Source organism: Staurois parvus, unplaced genomic scaffold (genome assembly GCF_062004578.1).
Source record: "Staurois parvus isolate SC_StPar_1 unplaced genomic scaffold, SC_StPar_1.0 ptg000898l, whole genome shotgun sequence".
In the NCBI taxonomy this organism is placed as follows: Eukaryota; Metazoa; Chordata; class Amphibia; order Anura; family Ranidae; genus Staurois; species Staurois parvus.
In genome coordinates this window covers 1115710-1135652 of record NW_028318694.1, presented here as the reverse complement: position 1 = coordinate 1135652, position 19943 = coordinate 1115710, and the positions used below count along the sequence as shown (strand labels likewise).

General features: G+C 38.3%; 1 protein-coding gene across 2 annotated transcripts in view; it reads left to right on the top strand.

Moving 5' to 3' along the window:
• The window catches only part of LOC149442236 (homeobox protein Meis1), a 192235-nt gene that overhangs the window by 168878 nt on the left and 3414 nt on the right, over positions 1–19943 (top strand). The window contains exons 10-12 of one of the 2 annotated variants that reach the window (XM_089656327.1): positions 16191–16249; positions 17149–17238; positions 17520–17615. In XM_089656327.1, the coding sequence (XP_089512453.1) occupies positions 16191–16249; positions 17149–17238; positions 17520–17578 (208 nt within the window). In that variant the 3' untranslated portion in view covers positions 17579–17615. The remainder of the gene's footprint in view (positions 1–16190; positions 16250–17148; positions 17239–17519; positions 17616–19943) is intronic. The other variant, XM_089656326.1, reaches the window with a different exon arrangement.

Sequence of the window (19943 nt, the reverse complement as noted above, 5' to 3'; positions counted from 1 at the left end):
GGGCAGTTTGTATTGCCTAGCAGTAACCCATCAGATTCTGACTGTAATATTTTCTTAAAGAAGGATGTGATTAGCTAAAATATATAACCCAGAAAAGGCATCCTTCAAAAATGTTGTTCAGTGAGGCTGAGCTCACTGTACAGAATCAGCTACCTTATGTTGACATTCATTATGAACGCTTTAAGGTCTGCTTCACGCTAGTGTGATTTCAGGTGACTTGAGTTGCACAGAATCCCATGGCAATGGAAATCACATTATTTTCAGTGGTGTCTGTTCACATCAATGCGATTTTGGAAAAGGTTCCTGCACTGTTATGGCATGATTCCAATGCAATTTTGGCCCCATAGATTATGCAAACCACATCCTATTAGCGTCCAAGTAGTATGCAAGTAACAAAAAAGTAGCACTGCACTGAAAATCAGATCAAAATCGGATTGCAATAGTGTGAACCTAGCCTAATGGGGTTTTCTTTAAACTTATCCCAGATGATGTTGACCCTTCAGTCAAGTAATATGAACAGGTCCCTAACATGCATAGCCTTTCTGTAAGTAGCAGTAGATCTGGAAAGCTAGACTAGAAATCTGTCCACACAGAAATAGAGGGCCTGAATATTTGAATGGACAGCTCAGATTCCCCTGCAGATGGTACTAAAGATACAGATTAGAACTCACTGCTCTTGGTGTAATGAGAAACAGGAGACCTCTTAGAGATGGGAACTACTCATTGCTCCTGCATAGAAGGGTCTCTACCATTTTTTAATCCTGTTTAATAAAGGCAATAATAATTGGGCTTCTTTACAGTATTATACAAGTTGTAATTCTAATTTTCTGGCAGATAATAATAAAGCGACTTTATATTAAAAAAAAAAAGACAGAACAATTTTCTTTTCAAAAGCATTTTAAGAAACTCTGAAAAACTAAGCAAAGTTGAGACCTTCTGTGCAAGTCAGGTTTTGGTCTGTTCTTGTTAAATCTCTCCAAGTGTGTTTACACAAAGTTTGACTTTCTGGTATTTCGTTGCTTGCACAGACCTGATCCACACCTATTTTGAGTCAACAGTGGCCAAGAATGGTGCAGAGTAATTAAGCAGTGCAGAACGCAGCAGCGGCAAACTGAGAAGTATGCCCTCAGAGACCTCTTCTCCCTTACATCACATTACAGCCCCAGGCCATGCCTCCATAAAACAAACAGAGTTTTTTAGACCTTAAAAAGCCAGTCTGAAATATTGAAAATGGGGCAAATGTTGCCTCCTTGTTGGATAAAACAATTTTCTCTTCTTAAAAATGAAGGAGAGCCAGAGGCATGAGGGAAAGAAGTGCAATTGAAAGCATACATTGTGCAGAATGCAGTGTGTGTGTGTGTGTGTGTGTAAATGATGCATTGCCTTCTCTGTCAGCTTTGAAAATTAAGAGATTCCTTTCACTTAAGGAGGCGACAGTACACTTAAAATGAAATCTGGGTCATTTAACAGTTTCACTAATATTTTATAAGGCATGTGGGTGTTTGTCTATTGTAACCTGATAGGGCTTCCTCTGTATGTTGCCAGACTATACTGTTTTTTTTTCTTCATATATATCCATTCTGTGTTATTAGTTAAAGGGCAAGTAAACCTACATATAAAAACTACAGGTATGAACTTTGAAGGAATTTACAAAACTAGACATTTTTAGGATAAAGCTACTACATTGAAGGTTGTGTTTTCTTTTAAGACTCTTTTAAACTAAAACAGGTGATAACATAGAGACACGGACAACACCCTAAGGGGTGATTTACTAATACTGGAAAATACAAAATCTGGAGCAGCTCTGCATAGAAACCAATCAGCTTCCAGTTTTTTCTTTTTGTCAAAGAAATTGAACAAGCTGAAATTAGAAGATGATTGGCCACCATGCAGAGCTGCATCAGGTTTTGCACTTTCCAGTTTTAGTAAATCAACCCCTAAATCCGGCAATAGACAGTGCAATTTCCTTTTTCTTGCAAACACAGGTTTCAGAAAAGAAAATCTCTTGATTCCCCCATCAACACAGTCAGTGTTGATGGAGGAAATCCCTCCTGTGGAGCCAATGTGTTCAGATGGGGGAGCCATCACCTCTGGGAGAACTAGTGATTACTGGTAGCAGAAATATTAGGTACTAGCAGTAATTGCATGTAAAACCTGACAGGCTAGTTGTACCCAAGTTGATTGATCAATCCACTTGGGTGCATTCAACCTGCCCATACATGGGTGGATTCAAACTGTCTATGACTGGCTTAAGTGTGAATGCAGTATCAAACAAGTTTTTATTAGTTTCCTCATTGTCAATGGTATTCACAACTCTCTGGCATAAGGAAAACATAAATTGTGAGCTATCGCAGTAAAGGAGAATTCTAGTAATTATAAAAAATATTCCATAGTTGAATTACTGGTAAACATCAAGTATCCTGAAACAATGAAAGACGTGAATCAGTATTATTGCAGCTTTTGTCTTTAAGAAAGCCCAAAGCATAGTGTTTGAATTGCCCTGTTTTCCTTGGGCAGCTGGTCCAGATTGTGCCTCACCGACTCTAAGCTTTTTTTTTCTGTCTCATAATCCCCCCTTTTGGCGGTCTGTGTAAAGTTTTGCCATGCTGTAGGTGTGCTGGTTCACTGGCTGTTTCACATATTAAAACCATAACCCACTGATGAGTCTGGGCAATTACACGGGCAGCAGTGTTGCTGTTCATAGTACCACCCAAACACCACCAACAAGAGAATACCCATGCATGCCAACATGATTAGTTAGCTGGAAGCATCACTGGGACAAGTGGTACAAGAAATTACATTGACATCTCAAGCAAGAGACATTTGCTGGCCTGCAGTAGATTCCCACAAATTTGCATTTTTTGCAGTTTTGGAGTTGTTGCACTGCATCAAGTGACTCACACTTGAAAATAAGTTTAGCCAACACCTTATATTATTTGTTTGAACACTTTTTCTTCTTTAGCAAATTGAATTACCTGGTAAATGTTCTGTCTATGTCTATGCCAGTGTAAAAATTTATGTGCAGTTAGATCTTCCTAATTTGTTGCAGTAAACATGATTTTAAGACAAACCAATGTCAATCAGTGTGCAAAATCAGTTGCAGACTTTTACAAATCTGAAGCAATGTGTTCAGGTGAAGCCAATGTTTCAGTTTGATGTTTTATTGGGTTACATGTGTGCCTGAAAACAGCTTTTGCTGCAGAAAGTGGTACTAATAAATTATTGTGTTTTATGCTAAAATATGTATGAATATCACAAAGTCAAATGTGTAACCCACATTCTGTAAACTTTAAAGAGTAAGTGAAGTCTCAGCTTGGTATAAATATTTATCAAATGCTTTGTAGTGGAAGAATGCACATGAAATAACTCCAGGGTTATGTAGGCTTGCATATTATAAGCTTAGTAAGCCACTGTCTAACATATCAGACAGTGACTGACGTTCAGCAGTCTTGTCTTGTGTACATTGGTGGATTCCAACGCAAGGGAGGAACACAGGAATATGAGGATATCACAGCAGCTCAACTAACAGTATACTATTTTTAATATTTAGCACTTATGAGTGATAATAAAAAATACATAGTAACAGTAGGGCTGTGGAAAACAGGTTATTTCTTATTTAATGCAAGCCTGTCACGTGCAAGGTAACATGGTAAGGGAACGTTAGGTAACATTTTAAGAAAGGGATCTCTCTGTTTTGTTCCTTCAGAAAACTATTCAACGTAATTCAGTAAAATTAGTCCAGATACTGACAGACCCGCATGCACAAATCTGCTTATAATTAGTTAACTGCTGTATGCCCAAACACTCTTGTTTGGTGACAGGTTACCTTTAAATGTTAGCTTAGATCGGGGTTACTCAACTAGGATTCTATGGAACCCAGGGATTCCTCCATATGTTGCTAGTGGTTCCATGAGTAGTGAAGAATTTCTAACTCCCAGTAACCACTGATATCAATTATCTTTTTAGCTGAGTGTAAGGGAAGCCATTATCCTACTGGTCAACAATGTCAGAGTGTTCTTCTCCCACTTCCCCCCAATGCATGGGACCACTACACCGACTACCAATATAAGAACGCACTTTTCCACTGACTACCAATGTGAAAGGGTGCAAGGGAATTGATGTTTCTTTCTGACCATTATTAATATCTGTTCAATTTCATCATTGTTATTGAAAAAAATTATTTCTTATAAAGTAGGGGAGTGGTAAATAAAACTAGCTACTATGGGTGTCAAATGTGCTAGATACTCTACATTCGTTATTCTTTATGTATTATTATATTTACAACTTTCTGACCATGCAAATGTGCTGAAATAGATATGTGATAATTTAGTAGTTCCCTGAGACATGAAATTTATTCCAAGAGTTCCTCTGTATTAAAGAGCTTGAGAAAGGCTGGCTCACATGAAGTACATAGTGTGATACTTCTGCTTCTGAGCACAGAAATGCATTGTAATAAAGAACACCATATCAGAAAGTATCTCTTTAAGGGCCAATTCACACCATTTTGCACAGGAATGAACTGTGCATTCTTGTGCAATTCAAACCACCTGCAAGACGCACTACATTTGCGATCTGCAGCAGGTGTAAATAAAAAGTTAACAACACCCCAAATTCACCCCTGCCTGCACTGGATCGCATGGTACTTTTATTTATTCATTATTTATTTATTTCAGGTACTTATATAGCGCTGTCAATTTACGCAGCGCTTTACATACATATATTGTACATTCACATCAGTCCCTAACCCTCAAGGGGTGTACAATCTAAGGTCCCTAACTCACATTCATACATACACTTTTGTACCATGTACTTTTGTACCATGATCCAGTTGCAGTGGTTTTTGAAAAGTAGTGCATGGACTACTTTTGGTGTGGTGCAGTGAGATTTGGCACTGCAGAGAACCGCATGTGAATGGCATATGTCCAGGACAGTAACTCAGAAAATACTAAAGCCGTTGGATCATTATGACAGTTAGAAAACAGGTATTTTCAGAGGAAGTAGACATGCTTCATACTTTCCTGGTACAAGATTCCTTTAATGATGAGCTTATATTAAAGGTACACTCCAGCTAATCTTGACAAATGAGTATGAACATTTTTTTGTTTTTCAACTTGGTATTGATTGGGTACACTAGTTCACCTTGTTGTGTAAGTATGTCTTGTTAGCAGTGACTTGGAGTTTCCAACCACTTATTTTAGACAAATCAAATTCCATTCATCTTAGGCCCCATGCAATTTCTCCTGAGTATTCTGTCATGCTGCTAATGCAACATGGTGCAGTGCAATTTTTGAAAAGGTTCAAGTCTTCTTTTTCATGCATTATAGTGCGTTTTTGATCCCTTAGATGCCAATGGGAGTGCATGGAAAATGCAGTTTTGTGTATATAATCCACTCTCCTCCTACAAAAAAATGCATGAAATAAGAAAGTACATTAAAAGCGTGTGTAAAAACACACATAAACACGCCGCAAAAACGCGCTGAAAAAAGCATTCGTGTGAACCTAGGCTTAGTCTCCTTTTCGTTTGATTATGCCCATTATTGATCACATAGACCAGGGGTGGGCAACTGTGGCCCTCCAGCTGTTGGTGAACTACAAGTCCCATCATGCCTCTGCCTTTGGGAGTCATGCTTGTAACTGTCAGTTTTGCAATGCCTCATGGGAATTGTAGTTCTACAACATCTGGAGGGCCACAGTTGCCCACCCCTGACATAGACAACAGTAAATGCAGAGATGTAGTTTTCCGGGAGCCAGGTTGCACAGATTGGCAAGAGGCTGAAAAGACATCCAGAGGCAACATGAAAGTCCTATTCAATCTGATTGCAAGGTATCATGGGAAATGTATGTAAAACTCAGATTAGGGTAAACTAAGTGAACCTTCTGACTTTAACAGAATTACAGTGCTCCTAGTATTACATTACAAGGCTCGCTGTTTTTTTTTTCTTTTTTTTTTTGTTAGAGCTCTATAAATATATTTGCCTGAAATAATAGCAAAAAGACTTGGTAAAAATTATGCAAATTGTGACATTTCTTGCTTTTTCTTGTTGTTATCAAACCTGCAGCCATCTTAAAATCCATGTTACATGTATAGGCTTAAAAAGTCGAAAAACACAAACACATATATGTCTTCAGTATTGTCTTCGCATCATTTCATTTGTCAGCTAATTGATCATCTTTACCCTGGGTGTTTTATCATACTCTTACAGTGGAAAAGCTTTGACATAGTGCTCTATTTTTCCTGCATGGTACAAATTTTTCATTACTGCCTGAGGAGGAGAGCTGGGCTTGAAGGAAAATCTACTGATTCGTATGATTGATGGTCTTGCTGTGATTTGAGTAAATTCCAATATTATGTTTCTGAAGTAGGTGGTTAGTGAAGCATGCATACAGTCTATGTTTCTTTTACATTGTGAATAATGTTATGCAGTTTGGGGTTCCAAATTCAGCAGGACAACGGATAGACAAAGGCTAGTTCAGACTGGCAAAGTGTAACTTTATGTGTGAAGTTGTCGCTGGTTGTTTGGTTGGTTTTCCCGACAGGCTGCAAATTTAATAAGTATTAGAAGTTGAGATTGTAGATTGTTAATTATGGTGATCTAATATCAATAAACTACTTCTTTGTCACAGTGATTTCACTTTATAGAGAGGAAGGGTTCTATAGCTAGAGTTATTTACCATGACAGGAAAATATTACAAGCTTATTAAGACATTAATCTTTTGTCTCTTTTATGTAGTAACACTAAAACATCCCCCATGCAGGCTTCAAAACTAAGTGGGCCCTTTCCTTTGTTCAGTTGATAGTCTCAGGGTCCAACCTTATTGATATAAATTAGCTCATAAGGTGTAAATTTACATCAGCTTTTGGGTTACCAGTTTTCATGTGAAGATGAAGAAATTAGCAAAATCTGAAAGAGCAGTTGAATGGAAGATGAGGTATAAAGAGGTACAGGATAAAGCTAGGCTTGAGATGTTACTCTCTAGTGCCACAACTGATCAGAAGACATCTGGGCACCATCTGACCTGTACCTTCATCTACTTACAGAAGTGAAAAATTCTCCATGCAAAGGTCCCAGCTGCATTTACCAAAACTCCCTAGTGATGGATTATATGATTGTGGACAATGAGTAAAGTCAGGGCAGATTTATGTTTCCTCTTCCCCTAGACCAATTGTTTTTCTACACTCCCCTCCTTCTAAAACAATAGTTTGGCTAACCATTTTGCCCACTCTGTATCAATACATATAGAATGACTAGAATAGCTGAAACAGCTGTCATCCAACTCTACCAGCAGATTATTTCTAGGTGTACAAAGGCAGAATGGGGTACCTGTATGTACACAGTGCACTACCCCAGGAACCAAAATTAACTTTGCAGGGGCAGCTACAATGAGGATGAGGTCAGATTGGACTGGAAGTTGGGACATGTGTCTGAAATCTTATTTCTTTCTCATCCATTGTGGGACACAGAAATTCTTGGACTGTGGGATTATACTGATGCCTTTAGGAGAAATGGACACTGGCAACAAAATAATGTTGGCCAGTACAGGATAACCCAGCTCTCAACCGTCATGCAAGTTTTTTTGCTTGTTCTCAGGAGCGTGGACTTGTTTTGAAGCTCTAATGTTCACCGTTCGTTTGAAAGATTTTTTATTACTCCACAGCTGCTGGTAGATTCATGCCAAATAAGTTAAATCCTAGAAGTGTCTATTCAGCTAATGAGCGCTGGTAAATTCAAGATGGATATGTTCAATTCTAGAATCTCTTGATTCATCCAACAAGAACAGATATTCTGTCTGCGACAGCCATGGCTTTTGATCATTCCTCAAGTCATCTTCAGCTACTGGTAAATTCAGGCTGGATATTGAAATCCTGGACAGCTTTCCAGTAATCTAATCAGCACAGGTTTCCAGTTCACTACTTATAATGGTGTTCTCTCTGCAGTTGGCAGCGACTACCCATCCATGTTCCAGTGGACAGAGGACTCCGCTATTCAGGTCAGGCTAGTATGTCTGGGGATTTCTTTCTGCTCAGGCTATACAGGGGAACGGTTACAGTTTTATTTTTCTCTCCCCCTCCTTCTCCTCAACTACATTTGATGATGCAGCAGTAAGCACTTGTGCGGGAGCGCAAGGGAATGAGCAGGAGCTTGCATGAAGATGCACACACTCTGATTGCTTACTTAGTAAGAAGAGTAAATAACATCTTAAGAATGACTGGAATGAACAGTTAGAAAAGTCTAAGCAGCACATTTGTTTCACACTTGCTGTCTCTTCCATGTGTAAACCCAGTTATCAGTGTGTAATTACACTGTCAATCCCCGGAAGCTGGCAGAACCTTGAATTAGCTTGACTATGTGGAACCTTCTCCACAAACATGCATGCTATATGCTAATGGAGGTTGATCACAGCCAGAGTGGGCTCTATGCTAATGGGGACTGAGTAATAGATGACAATCAGATTGTACAAGACGAGTAACAGACACAGATTGCACTTTCCATGCAGCTTCACCTACCCTCACACAGATGTTACCTGTTCATCACCCTATTGCTTCTGAGTGTCCAATAAATTCCCTTCCAACATGTTTCTGGTTTCTATGGAGACTGTATTTTAGTGGACATGGCACTGGCCAGAGCCCTGTTAATTATTGCCTTTGGTATCATAGTATATATGTGCAGTTTGGGGATTAGTTTTACTCTTGGCTAGTTTTCTTTAGTCTTCACTTTTTATCTCTGGTAAACAGAAATGGGGGTCACTCTGCGTATGCAGGCACACCACAGGACTTATTCCCACTCAGCTTTTATATGAAGGAGGCTCCTAATGATCTGACTCAGCTGTCTTCTCGTCACAACCTCTGACCCAAGGGTCATTATCATCATAGTAATATACCTGGTGCAGTCTAATGGCATCACCATTGTGGATATCTAGGTGATTTTCTGCTGAGAGAACAGTTAGTGTGGGCTCTGCCAGATTACGTGGCTTTGACTGTCCAGACGTTGCAGTGGATTGAGTGGATCTTGATTTTTTTTTTTTTTCAGTTGAATAAACTTGTTTGGATTATCTGGGTCTAGTCCTGGACAGTGCTTAGGTCAGAGCGTTCCATCCTCAAGATAAATTTCAGACTCTCAAGTCTCAGATTTGAACTTTCCAGTCCAGATAGCCCAAGAATCTGGCTCTGGAACTGGAGAAGTTCTTTTATCCTGTTTTTTTCAGGATCTTTATGACGAATGCCAGCCTGTCAGGCTGGGAAGGAGTCCTAGGCACACTGTCAGTGGCACTCGTTTCCTGAACAGTATTCTGGAGTTTTGGGTGATTTAGCTGTCTCAACAGCATTGGACCATCCTGCTAAAAGGTAATCCAAGCTGGATTCAGTCAGACATTGCCACAGTGATGGCATTTATCTAGCAACAGTGAAGACACATTCCCCATGGCAGGACCAGTAGTTTGGATACAGTACAGGGCAGAATGTCATGATCCTACCTTTGGTGTAGGCAATTGGCAGGTACACTTGCTCAGGTCCTGGACCTGGAGGAGTGGTCTCTACACCTAGAGGTGTTACAGGACCTGTGTAGCAGGTGGGCAATGCTGAATCCTGGCTTTCAGGCTCATTAATAACTGGAGGGGTTTGTTTCTAGATACAGTTTGTTTCCAGATGCAGTGGATGGTCTGGTGGCTCCATGGGGTCAGTATACCCTAATCTATGCCCCTCCTTTTGTTAATCTCCTTTCTTGTTTTCTTCACAAGATTTAGTTGGAGGGAATTCTGGTGGTCTTAATTGCTCTGTACTGGCCTAGGCAGATGTGATACACAGCCTAGTATGACTCTTGACAGGCACTCTGTTGGGGACTAATAGAACATCAGGATCTTCTGTCCCAGAGGCTGATTTGCCATTCTACTTCATAGTCACTGGCTGTGATGCCATGGCTTCTGAAGATCATGTGTTGTGAGACAAGGGTATCTGTAAGTTTGTGATCCCTGCAATGGTAAAAGCTAGGAAGTCTTCATCTAGCAAAGGCATTTCAGTGCAGATGGCCTTTCAATTCTTGATTTAGACTTTTTTTTACAGTCTCTCATATTTCTCCCCATTTGTTTCCCTGTGACTCAGTGTGGTATTCCTTGTAACCATAACCTCTGCGAGGCAAGTGTCTAAATTGGCCCCACGAAAGGTTATCCTGTACTGGCTACCTTTTTTTTGTTTCCAGCGTCCATTTCTCCTGCAGATGACACTATAACCCAGCAGTCCAAGAACTTGTGTGTTCCTGAAGGGAGTACAAGAAAAAGATTTTACAAAAATTACAAAATCCTATTTAGGAATTTAGGATTTAGGAATTTTTTAATGACAGTCACTAACTTGATTTGTAGATGGCTGTGTGGAATTATTGGCAGTCCTGCCATTCTAGGCCATGGCCAATTTAGCACTATGTCAATCTGACCCTGAGTAGAGCATGATTTACACTCTATACTTGCCTCCTAGCTAGCATGATGCCTTTCTTCGTAAATAGAAGTGGAGTCAACTTTAAATGCACCTATTATTTTTATTTCTGAAATTTGTGAAATTAGCTTCTAGTGTGCCAGAACACTATCTAACAGCTCAAAAACACCATGAAAGTTTTGTTCCTTTACATACAGTTGTATTTATGTATTTCAATCTAATACATGGCGTGCTGTAAATATGTAATGTTTTTAAAGGCTGTATTAATCTGGCAAATTCACCATTGCATATAATTGAGGCTCTGCAAGAGAATAAAGTATGATGATCATAAAGATAATTAGTTGTTTCAATGCAATAAAAGCTAAAACATTTTTATGTTATGACATTTAATTAAGGGAAAGCTGTGGTAGCAGTTTTAAAGAAATTTTAAGGCAAATGACACTTGTTTGAAAGTGCTCTGCACATTAACTAATTAACATTAGAGTGTAATTTACACAGTGTTACTCTACTGGAAAAGTTCTTGAACAGATAGAATGTTAGAAATCCAAAGTCTTAGGTAACATGATAAATTTGTAGCTGGTATTTTTGATTACAAAAATGCAGTACTGTTCTTTCAAACACTTCCCATTACCTTTATAAACATTGATTATAAACAGACAAACCTAATGACTATATTTTCCTGTTTTAGCTACCTTTATAAAGTTAATGGATGGAAAATATATTGTGTGGAACATCCATTTATTCTGAATCAGAGAAATTTGAGGCAACTGTTTTAGCTCCGGCCCCTGAGGAGCTTGCAACTTAATGTCATTAAAACACTCTAGGGTGAATGTCAGTACAGACTGAGGACAATTAATCTTCCCCTACATTGTTAGAGGAAAACAGGTTATTAAAATCACTCCTGCCATTCCAGAGAGATAAAGCCTTCCAAACTATATTTATATAATGCTGTGGTGGAAATTTTTCAAAGCTACACAACGTGGCTGCAGTGGTACTTTGTTGCATATTTGCGCTTTTGAGATTTTGAAAACTCAGCATAATTGGGATAAAACTATCACTTTTTGTGTAAATATACTTTGGGGTTGTTTAACTAAAAGCACATAAACTAACTTTGCAAGGCAGTTCTGCTGACTTCCATCAACCAATGATGTACAAGCATAAATGCTGGGTTTTTTTTTTCCTTGATGATTAGGTATTTTTTGCAAATTCACTAAGCTCTTGGGAAAATTCCATTTCAAACTGCAACATGCAACCTTGCTAAGTGAATAGCCTATTTGTCTTCAAATCAACCTCTGTATTTTTACTTCATATTTCCACTTTCTGTCACCATGGGTTTGCACTTTAAGTTAACCGCTTTAGCGCTGCCCCATAGCAGAAATACTGCTACAGGGTGGCAGTGCTGTGCAAAGTCACGTATATATATGAGGTTTTGAATAACCGGATAGGGGACACTTGTGAGGCACACGCGCATCCTACCCTCACCGCCATTTGCGGCAATAGCTATCAATCAACGGGTCCCGGCTGATGATTGCTTGCCGGCGCCCCGTGATTGCCAAGGATCTCTGACGGGGGGGGGGAGAACTGTTAGTAAACAAAAGAGTTCTCCTCCCTGTCAGCTCCAACACACTGCTTTGCATGGCTGTGCACAGCGCAGCCATGCAAAGCAGTGTGCTTACAGTGAAGCACAAACACAGAACACCAAGTAAAATGGCACACAGTTAACCCTTTGATGGCCCCAGATGTTAACCCCTTCATGCCCATTGCCATTAGTACAGTGTCAGTTCTTTTTATTAGCACTGGTCACTGTATTGGTGTCACTGGGGATGCCAGTGACACCAAGTTAGTTTCCACCAGTGTCAGAATGCCCACCGCAGTCCTGCTATAAGTCGCTTATCGCCGCGATTACTAGTAACATAAATAAAAAATGAAAAAACCCAGTATATATACGGCCATTTGTAAATGCTATAACTTTCATGTATACCAATTAATTTACACGGATTGGGATTTTAGCAAAGACATGTAGCAGAATACAGTCTGGCCTAAATTAATGAGGAAGTTTGATTTTTTACATTTTTTTACTGGACATGTTTAATAGCAAAAAGTCAAAAATATTGTTTTTTTTTTCTCAAAATTGTCGGTCTTTTTTTTTTTAGCGCAAAAATAAAAACTGCACAGGCGATCAAATACCACTGAAAGAAAGCTCTATTCGTGGGAAAAAAAGGGCGTCAATTTAATTTGGGTGTAGCATTGCATGACCGCGTAATTGTCAGTTAAAATAACGCAGTGCCGTAACGCAAAAAATGGCCTGGTCAGGAGGGGGGGGGAGGATAAAATCCTCTGGAGGGCAAGTGGTTAAACCTGGACCTCAAGCTAGAATAGCAGACACATAGCAGTTGATTTACTAAAGGCTGTTCATTTGCAAGAGAATTTTCCCCAGTGTTCAGTGACTGTAGTAAAATCTCACTATGCAAAGAATAACCAATCCCATTCAAGGAAAAATAAAAAAAAAACAAAAAAAAAACTTTTTTACATGATTAGATACTAGACTGTAAGCTCTAACGAGCAGGGCCCTATGTTTCCTCTTGTACCAAATGGTATTGTAACTGTAATGTCTACCTTCATTTTGTGCTGCGCAAACTGTCGGCGCTATATAAATCCTGTATAATAATAATAATAATAATAATAATGGAAGTCAGAAGAGTTTCACCTCATTTACTTAGCTCTAGGGAAAATTTCCTTGCAAAGTGCATCTTTCCTTGCCCAATGAACAGTCTGTTTTCCTTTAGTAAATCAACCCCATAATGTTTATCTAGAGAAATTCAAGCTTTGGTATTCTTTTAGCAATGCATCCACGATATGACTTTTGTATTAGATGGACTTCTTGCAATAACTCATTAGCAATAAGAACAGCTCCACATTTGTAGATGTTTCAAACTATTTATTGTTATAAACCACAACTGGTGTGCACGGCAAAAGCTTTCTGAAGGGATGAGAGAAAAGGTCAAAGGCCACCTTGGAAACAAACAGCTTGACCAGTTTATTTAAACAGATATGAGGATGGGATGCTGACCTCAGTTTGACTTCTTTTGGGAGGAGCAAGAATGCCATTTTATTACTACCCAGAAGGAAAAGTCTCTTACATGTGAATGCACCCTTAAGGCACACAAAGAAATGACTGTTTTGAAGAAAGAAAAAAGTAAATTTCTTAACTAGCAGGCAAAAGGGGATCTTTAAAACTTTGAACAGCTGCCAAAATTCTTTAAAATGATAAAATATTTATATTTCATTTTTGTTTTTGCTATTTATTTTGATGGAGATCTTAATATGCCCACTTGTGCATACACATTCAGTGAAATATAGTGCTTTTTTCACACTCTTGGAGTCTACAGCCTATCTATAATTTGCCATTTCTAATGAATGAGAGTTAAACAGGCAGACAGTTGCACCACATACCGATCCCTGTGGAACTGCGGCTAAGAAACAATGGCAAGTGGACCTTAGTCTGAGGAGGCCACGGGAAAGTGTTTATGCAGAGACCTCCTGCCAGGGGAAGCATTCAGAAATTTGTGTGTGTCACAAAGGGTGGGATACATGCACTCTAAACTGAAGGTCAAAGAGGCTGTTCATGACAATAGGTTTGTTTATTTCTTTTTTTGTAATAACTTTTATGCCATTTTATTATTTAAAAAAAAAAATGTTTTTGATTGTGTAGCCTTCCTTGATTACCCAATTAAACTTTATTTAATGAATTTTGGTAGACAGTTGGCGACAGGGAGGGGGGATTTTATTTCCCATGTTCTCCTGGCACCCTTGCCTCGTGAAGCTTGGTAAAATGTAGCAGTGAGGTACTCTATCTCTTCATACTCCCTGTGTACTTATATTTTCATGTATTTCCTCATATTTAATGATTGTATTTTTACAAATGTGATAATTTAACCTAATTAATCAGTATATATCACCAATAATAGTATATCATCTGTTGCTGCTTACTGCCATAAACGAGTGCAAAGAGTTTTACTATGCTCTTGAAAACTTTGTTTTGTGAAGTACACATAACCATGATTATTTATTTATTTCAGGTACTTATATAGCGCCGTCAATTTGTGCAGCGCTTTACATATATATTGTACATTGACATCAGTCCCTAACCCTCAAGGGTGTACAATCTAAGGTCCCTAACTCACATTCATACACATATTAGGGCCAATTTAGACAGGATCCAATTCACCTACCAGCATGTCTTAGGAGTGTCGGAGGAAACCGGAGTACCCAGAGGAAACCCACACAGGCACAGGGAGAACATGCAAACTTCAGGCAGGTGGTGCCATGGGTGGGATTCGAACCAACGACCCTAGTACTGCCAGGCGGAAGGGCTAACCATTTAGCCACTGTGCTGCCCATTATGTCATGAGATTGCCATTACTACTGGAAATAAAACATATATTTTTTTAAACAGTAAATAAAAGGGCAACATTCATACTTTTGATGTATTGCTGTAATTTTAGCTGGTCAGCAAGTTAACCATTTTTTTTTTGACCTTTCATGATTTTTGAAGAAAATAGGATTATATGAGCAAATGCTCTGTGGCTTTGACCTTGTCTTGACCCCACTCTTTGAAAAAGTAAAAAAAAAACCCCTATAAGTGTAATGCCTTGTTCTGAACTCCCCAGCAGTGTGTGAGCAAGTGGTGATAAAAATCCAGACGTTCCCTCATTTGATGGTATACTGCCATCACAGTTCATTATCTTAATAGTGGGCATTAAAATAGAATTAAACTCCAAAGGAAAAGGGAGGATTTTATTAAAAGTTGTGAAGAAGCCACAAAACAAAAGCTAGCCATGCTAGACTTATTGTATTAGACTTCACCCTTCAAGGCGTTTTGCGATTACTTTCCCCCATAGACTTGGAAGTAGAGTGGCACACATATTGTTTTTCAGCAAACCTGACTAATTCCCTCATGTAGAGCTTAAATGGAAAAGTCCAACTGTGGTAAAAGCAGGCAAACATAAATCAGTTCAGGATGCACTTGTACTGAGCAAGGTCATCAGGGGTTAGGTGGGTTTCAAAGAAAATGTATCTCCATGTAGAACATTTGACTAAACTACAGTAGTTCTGTTGTCTGCTAAAACCTCAGTTCTATTGTCTTTATTTACATTTAAAACACCATAGAAAGAAGAATATAGTGGCGTAACCCAAAGTTAAGCTGGGTACACAATATAAGAAAATCAGGCAAAAGATCATCTGGTTTTCCTCGATGTTTCACAGCAAGTTGAACCTGAGGATTGAACTAATTGTACGAAAATTCTCGAACGACAAAGGCTTTTTTTTTGTTTGACGTAGAAACGTAGCGTAAATTATTGTTGTTTATTGTTTCTGATCATGCGCAGTCTTTCATATCTGATTTTTCCCATACGAAAACAGTACACATTAAACGAAAATCGTTAATTTTGATCGTATAGAAAAATTTTGTAGTTTGTCTCTTTTCGGAAATTTTCATTTGAAAAGTCTGAATCGGATGTCAAACGTTGTGTACACACTATATGGGAAATTGAACGATCATTCCTCATACAGAATTTTTCTTCCGATTTTCTCATAGTGTGTACCGCACTTTACTGATTAGTTTTACGTTTTCAGCAGTTTAACATACAGCAATCAGACAAATAAAAGAGCATTTGCATGTGGTTGTAATGTGTTGTTCTTAGAACTTTGCAGAAAATGAATCCAGAAATACGCCAATAATCCAATTTATTTTGTGTGTGTTTTCCAGGTTTATAAATGCTAGAAGAAGAATAGTCCAGCCTATGATAGACCAGTCCAATCGAGCAGGCAAGTCCCCCATAGTAACTGTTTTCAAGTCACGCAGGCGAAAACCATCATCAAGCCATTCACCGGGAGGTCCAATACCTGGTAAATAAAAGCAATGCCGGGAGTAGAACAAAGCAAGGCATCAGTCCTCTATTTTTGTAGTGGTGCAACAATTGGTTTAAGTCGCATTTTTTTTCTACACATTTCAACTTTTTGAATGAATTTTTCTTCTCAGCTATACTTTCTGCTACTTTGACCACTCCCTGGTGCATGGCTTGGTGTGGAAATGCGGTAAACTTTATTACCTGTCAAAAGGGTAAAAGGGTCAGTATCACTTATTGGACTCAACAAAGTTCAAAGACTCCCACAGAGGTAGATCTTTTTTATCTTTACCTTAAGGCATTTTACTTGAAATCACGCTTGCTATGTGTTTAACTAAAACCTACAATACAACGCAGGAGTCTTATTTTAAGTGTCTTTGGGAATTCTGAATCTCTACTCCTTGTTTTAACAAAATTGTGTTGTATACTCTTGATACCAAGCAAGAGATATCAACATCATTTACTACAATGGCATGCCGATCAGAAAAAATGGTGTTGGGTTTCTTTTAGTTACTAATTTGTCTAAAGTTCTATCAGTTATGACTTTTCAACATGCAAAGATTCCTGTTGTATGTGAACTGCAAATGTTGGAGTATTGATATAATGTTTCAATAATTACATATTATTTTACCATCTTATAAAATGTGGGGAAAGTAAAAAAAAGTGTAGATGTGGCCCAAAGCAATTGAACTATTTTCAAAACCTATAACAAATACAATGGTCAGCTATTCTCATTTATTCTAGTATTTTTATTGCATCTCTGTCTAAGTGATTGTGTCCTTTGGAGATTAGACCATAACAGTATTTTTATGCTTTTAGTAAGTCAAGGAACACCTTACAATCCTGACGGACAACCGATGGGAGGTTTTGTAATGGACGGCCAGCAACACATGGGAATTAGAGCGCCAGGTAAGACTGGTTACTTCTCGTATTCTTTTATATAGTATTATTGCCTAACTGTGCACATGTCAACCAGAGAGTTAAATGTTTAATTTGAGCCTTGATAGCCTACCTTATCTTATCTAGCTATATCTTGATCTGTCTGCCAATCAAAATATGGCTGTGTCAATCTGGGTGCTTTATCTTTGCCTTGATTTCCTTGCAAATGGTGTATGACATGGGGTCTTTTGGTGCTTTCTGTTCACTTCTCTGATCTGCTGGCCTCTTCTTGGATTTTATCTCCCTTTTAGGACCTATGAGTGGAATGGGCATGAATATGGGCATGGAGGGGCAATGGCACTACATGTAACCATCATCTAGTTAACCAATGGCAAAGCAAGGGGGAAGTAAGTACAACGGGGGCTGCTGTTTCTATTTTGTCTAGGATTTTATTTTATTTTTATGTGTTTTCTTTCTTAATGTGTATTCTCCCTGCCCATAGCTTCATGCTTGTTCATTCCTTTTCCATGAAAATCCAGGTATCCTTTATTTTCCTACTGATTTTTAAAAAAATAAAATGTTTTTCTGTTACATAGAGCACTTTTCACATTGTACATTTACTGTTGTGTTGATATTGTACAATACTGACCACATGACAAAACAAGAAACAGGCAGGGGGTGAGGGGGGGGAGCAGGTTGCCATGGCAACAGACTGATTTGCAAAATGTAAGCAGTCTGCAGCAGTGCAAGGAGAGGAAAGAGCATGTCCCTGTAGTGTCATAAATCTGCCTAACCACAGTTGATGCATGAGTTACACTTCTTCACTAACCTGCAAGACACCAGATTGCAAACAGTGACTTTTAAAAGCAAAGTAAACGCAGACTTAGGCGAAAAAAGAAAAAAAAGAATACACAGCTTCATACAAGATTCCATCCGAGAAAAACTTTGAAATTCCACTTTGCTTCTCTTTGTCTGTCCTTTATAATAGGATTATGTGTGGCAAAAGGAAAGTAAAAGAATACAAAATAGAGGTGTGCACAGCAGGTTGTGCAGCTTTGCCTGGGCTAATTGACTATATCCAAATTAAGTATGCCATCACTTGCAGTGTGACAAATGGATTTGACTCATTCAGTATACAAAAATAGAGATCATTAATGCAATCTTCAGCGGCAGCCCCAGTGAAGTCTAGAGAGAACGAGAGAGAGATTGAAAATAGTGGGCCACAATCTTGCTTTGTATTATTTAGCAAGGAAAATATTATTCTTCCCTAAAGGAATGCAGAGCTGTGCAGGCGCAATCTGATTTTCTGTTATTGTTCTGCCATCAAAAAAAAGGGCTGCTGCGGTTTGTTGTTTTTCTCCTTCTTGCTCTTAATCTATTCCTAATTGCAAGGCCAATGTTGTGTGTACCCTGAATTTGAATCAAACATCAAGCTCTGGGAAGCCATCAGCCTCTGTCTCACACATCATGAACATTCCCAGTTTAGTTAATCTAAATATTGTTTCTTAATTTCTGGGTCAATTAAATTTAAATGATGTATGCTATGCTTCATAACCAATTAAATTAATAGGATATTATGAAAAATATCATTACTTTTGATTAAAGACCAGTGGATATGGTATATTTTATAAGCAATTTTCGTTAGTAAGTGGGAAAAAAAAAAAAAGAAAAAAAAGAAAAACGTTCCTTTAGGCTAGATTAAGCAGCCTTTCATTGCTGGAGCCCTGAGACCTGAATCCAAGGTGTTCATGCTGCAACATTACTTAGAACTAAAGCCAATTGAACCTACTTAGGAATAGCGTTATGCCGTTCACCCTTGATGATTATGGAGCTTATAGCTCTCTGAGACAATACACCTGTCAGTTTTCATCAACTAGAGCAAACCATGCAGAAGACAGAGGCCCACAGAAAGCAGGGGGGCTATTGTTTTACGTTCCGTTTCCCCATTGTTCTCAAATTTAGTGAAAGCTTGACTGAGTTTGTAGTCTGATTTATTTTAAACGTTCATGATCACAAGGAAGGAATTAATTGCTAACAGTTATTGATTTCTTGCATGTATAAAAGGAGCAGAAATGCTTCCATTCGTCAGTCCTAAATAATGCATTTTATTTTATGATAGTATTTTAGTAACTATTTTTATTGAATAGTTTTAAAGTGTGTGAAGAGGGCTCTTAAGTAGTGTGATTTGTGTTGTAATAGCACAGGGTGTATTTTCGGAAAGGTTTTAAGTAAGGAACGGTTTGAATATAGACAATTAAGAACATGTCTGTCTCGTCTCAGATTGACCAGTCTGATTCTATGAGGCAGGTCATAGGAAAAAACAGCAAGCAACACAGCAGATTTGAGCATTACTTAAAACAATCAGATTGTGTAGGGGTTAAAGTGGTTGTATAATTACCAAATCTAATTATTATTTTAAATAAAAAGTACATCTTTCTTGCATTTAAAATACCCTCAGGTGACCTAAAACCTAGGCAACCTAGATCACATAGATTCAAAGTTGATTTCTTTTAAAAAGTTGCTATTTCATATCATACAAAGTCTGCCTGGTAGATTGCAGTGAGATAATATGGTCAGTATGGCACAATAAGGAAGCAGAGTATTGAGTGAATTGTGACAAATCCTTAGACATGTTTAATTACAAACTATACAAATAGAACATATTTATTTTAAGTTTAAGGGGCCATTTACATATAGTGCAGTGAATGGCAATTTTCCATGCTGGATGACTGTCA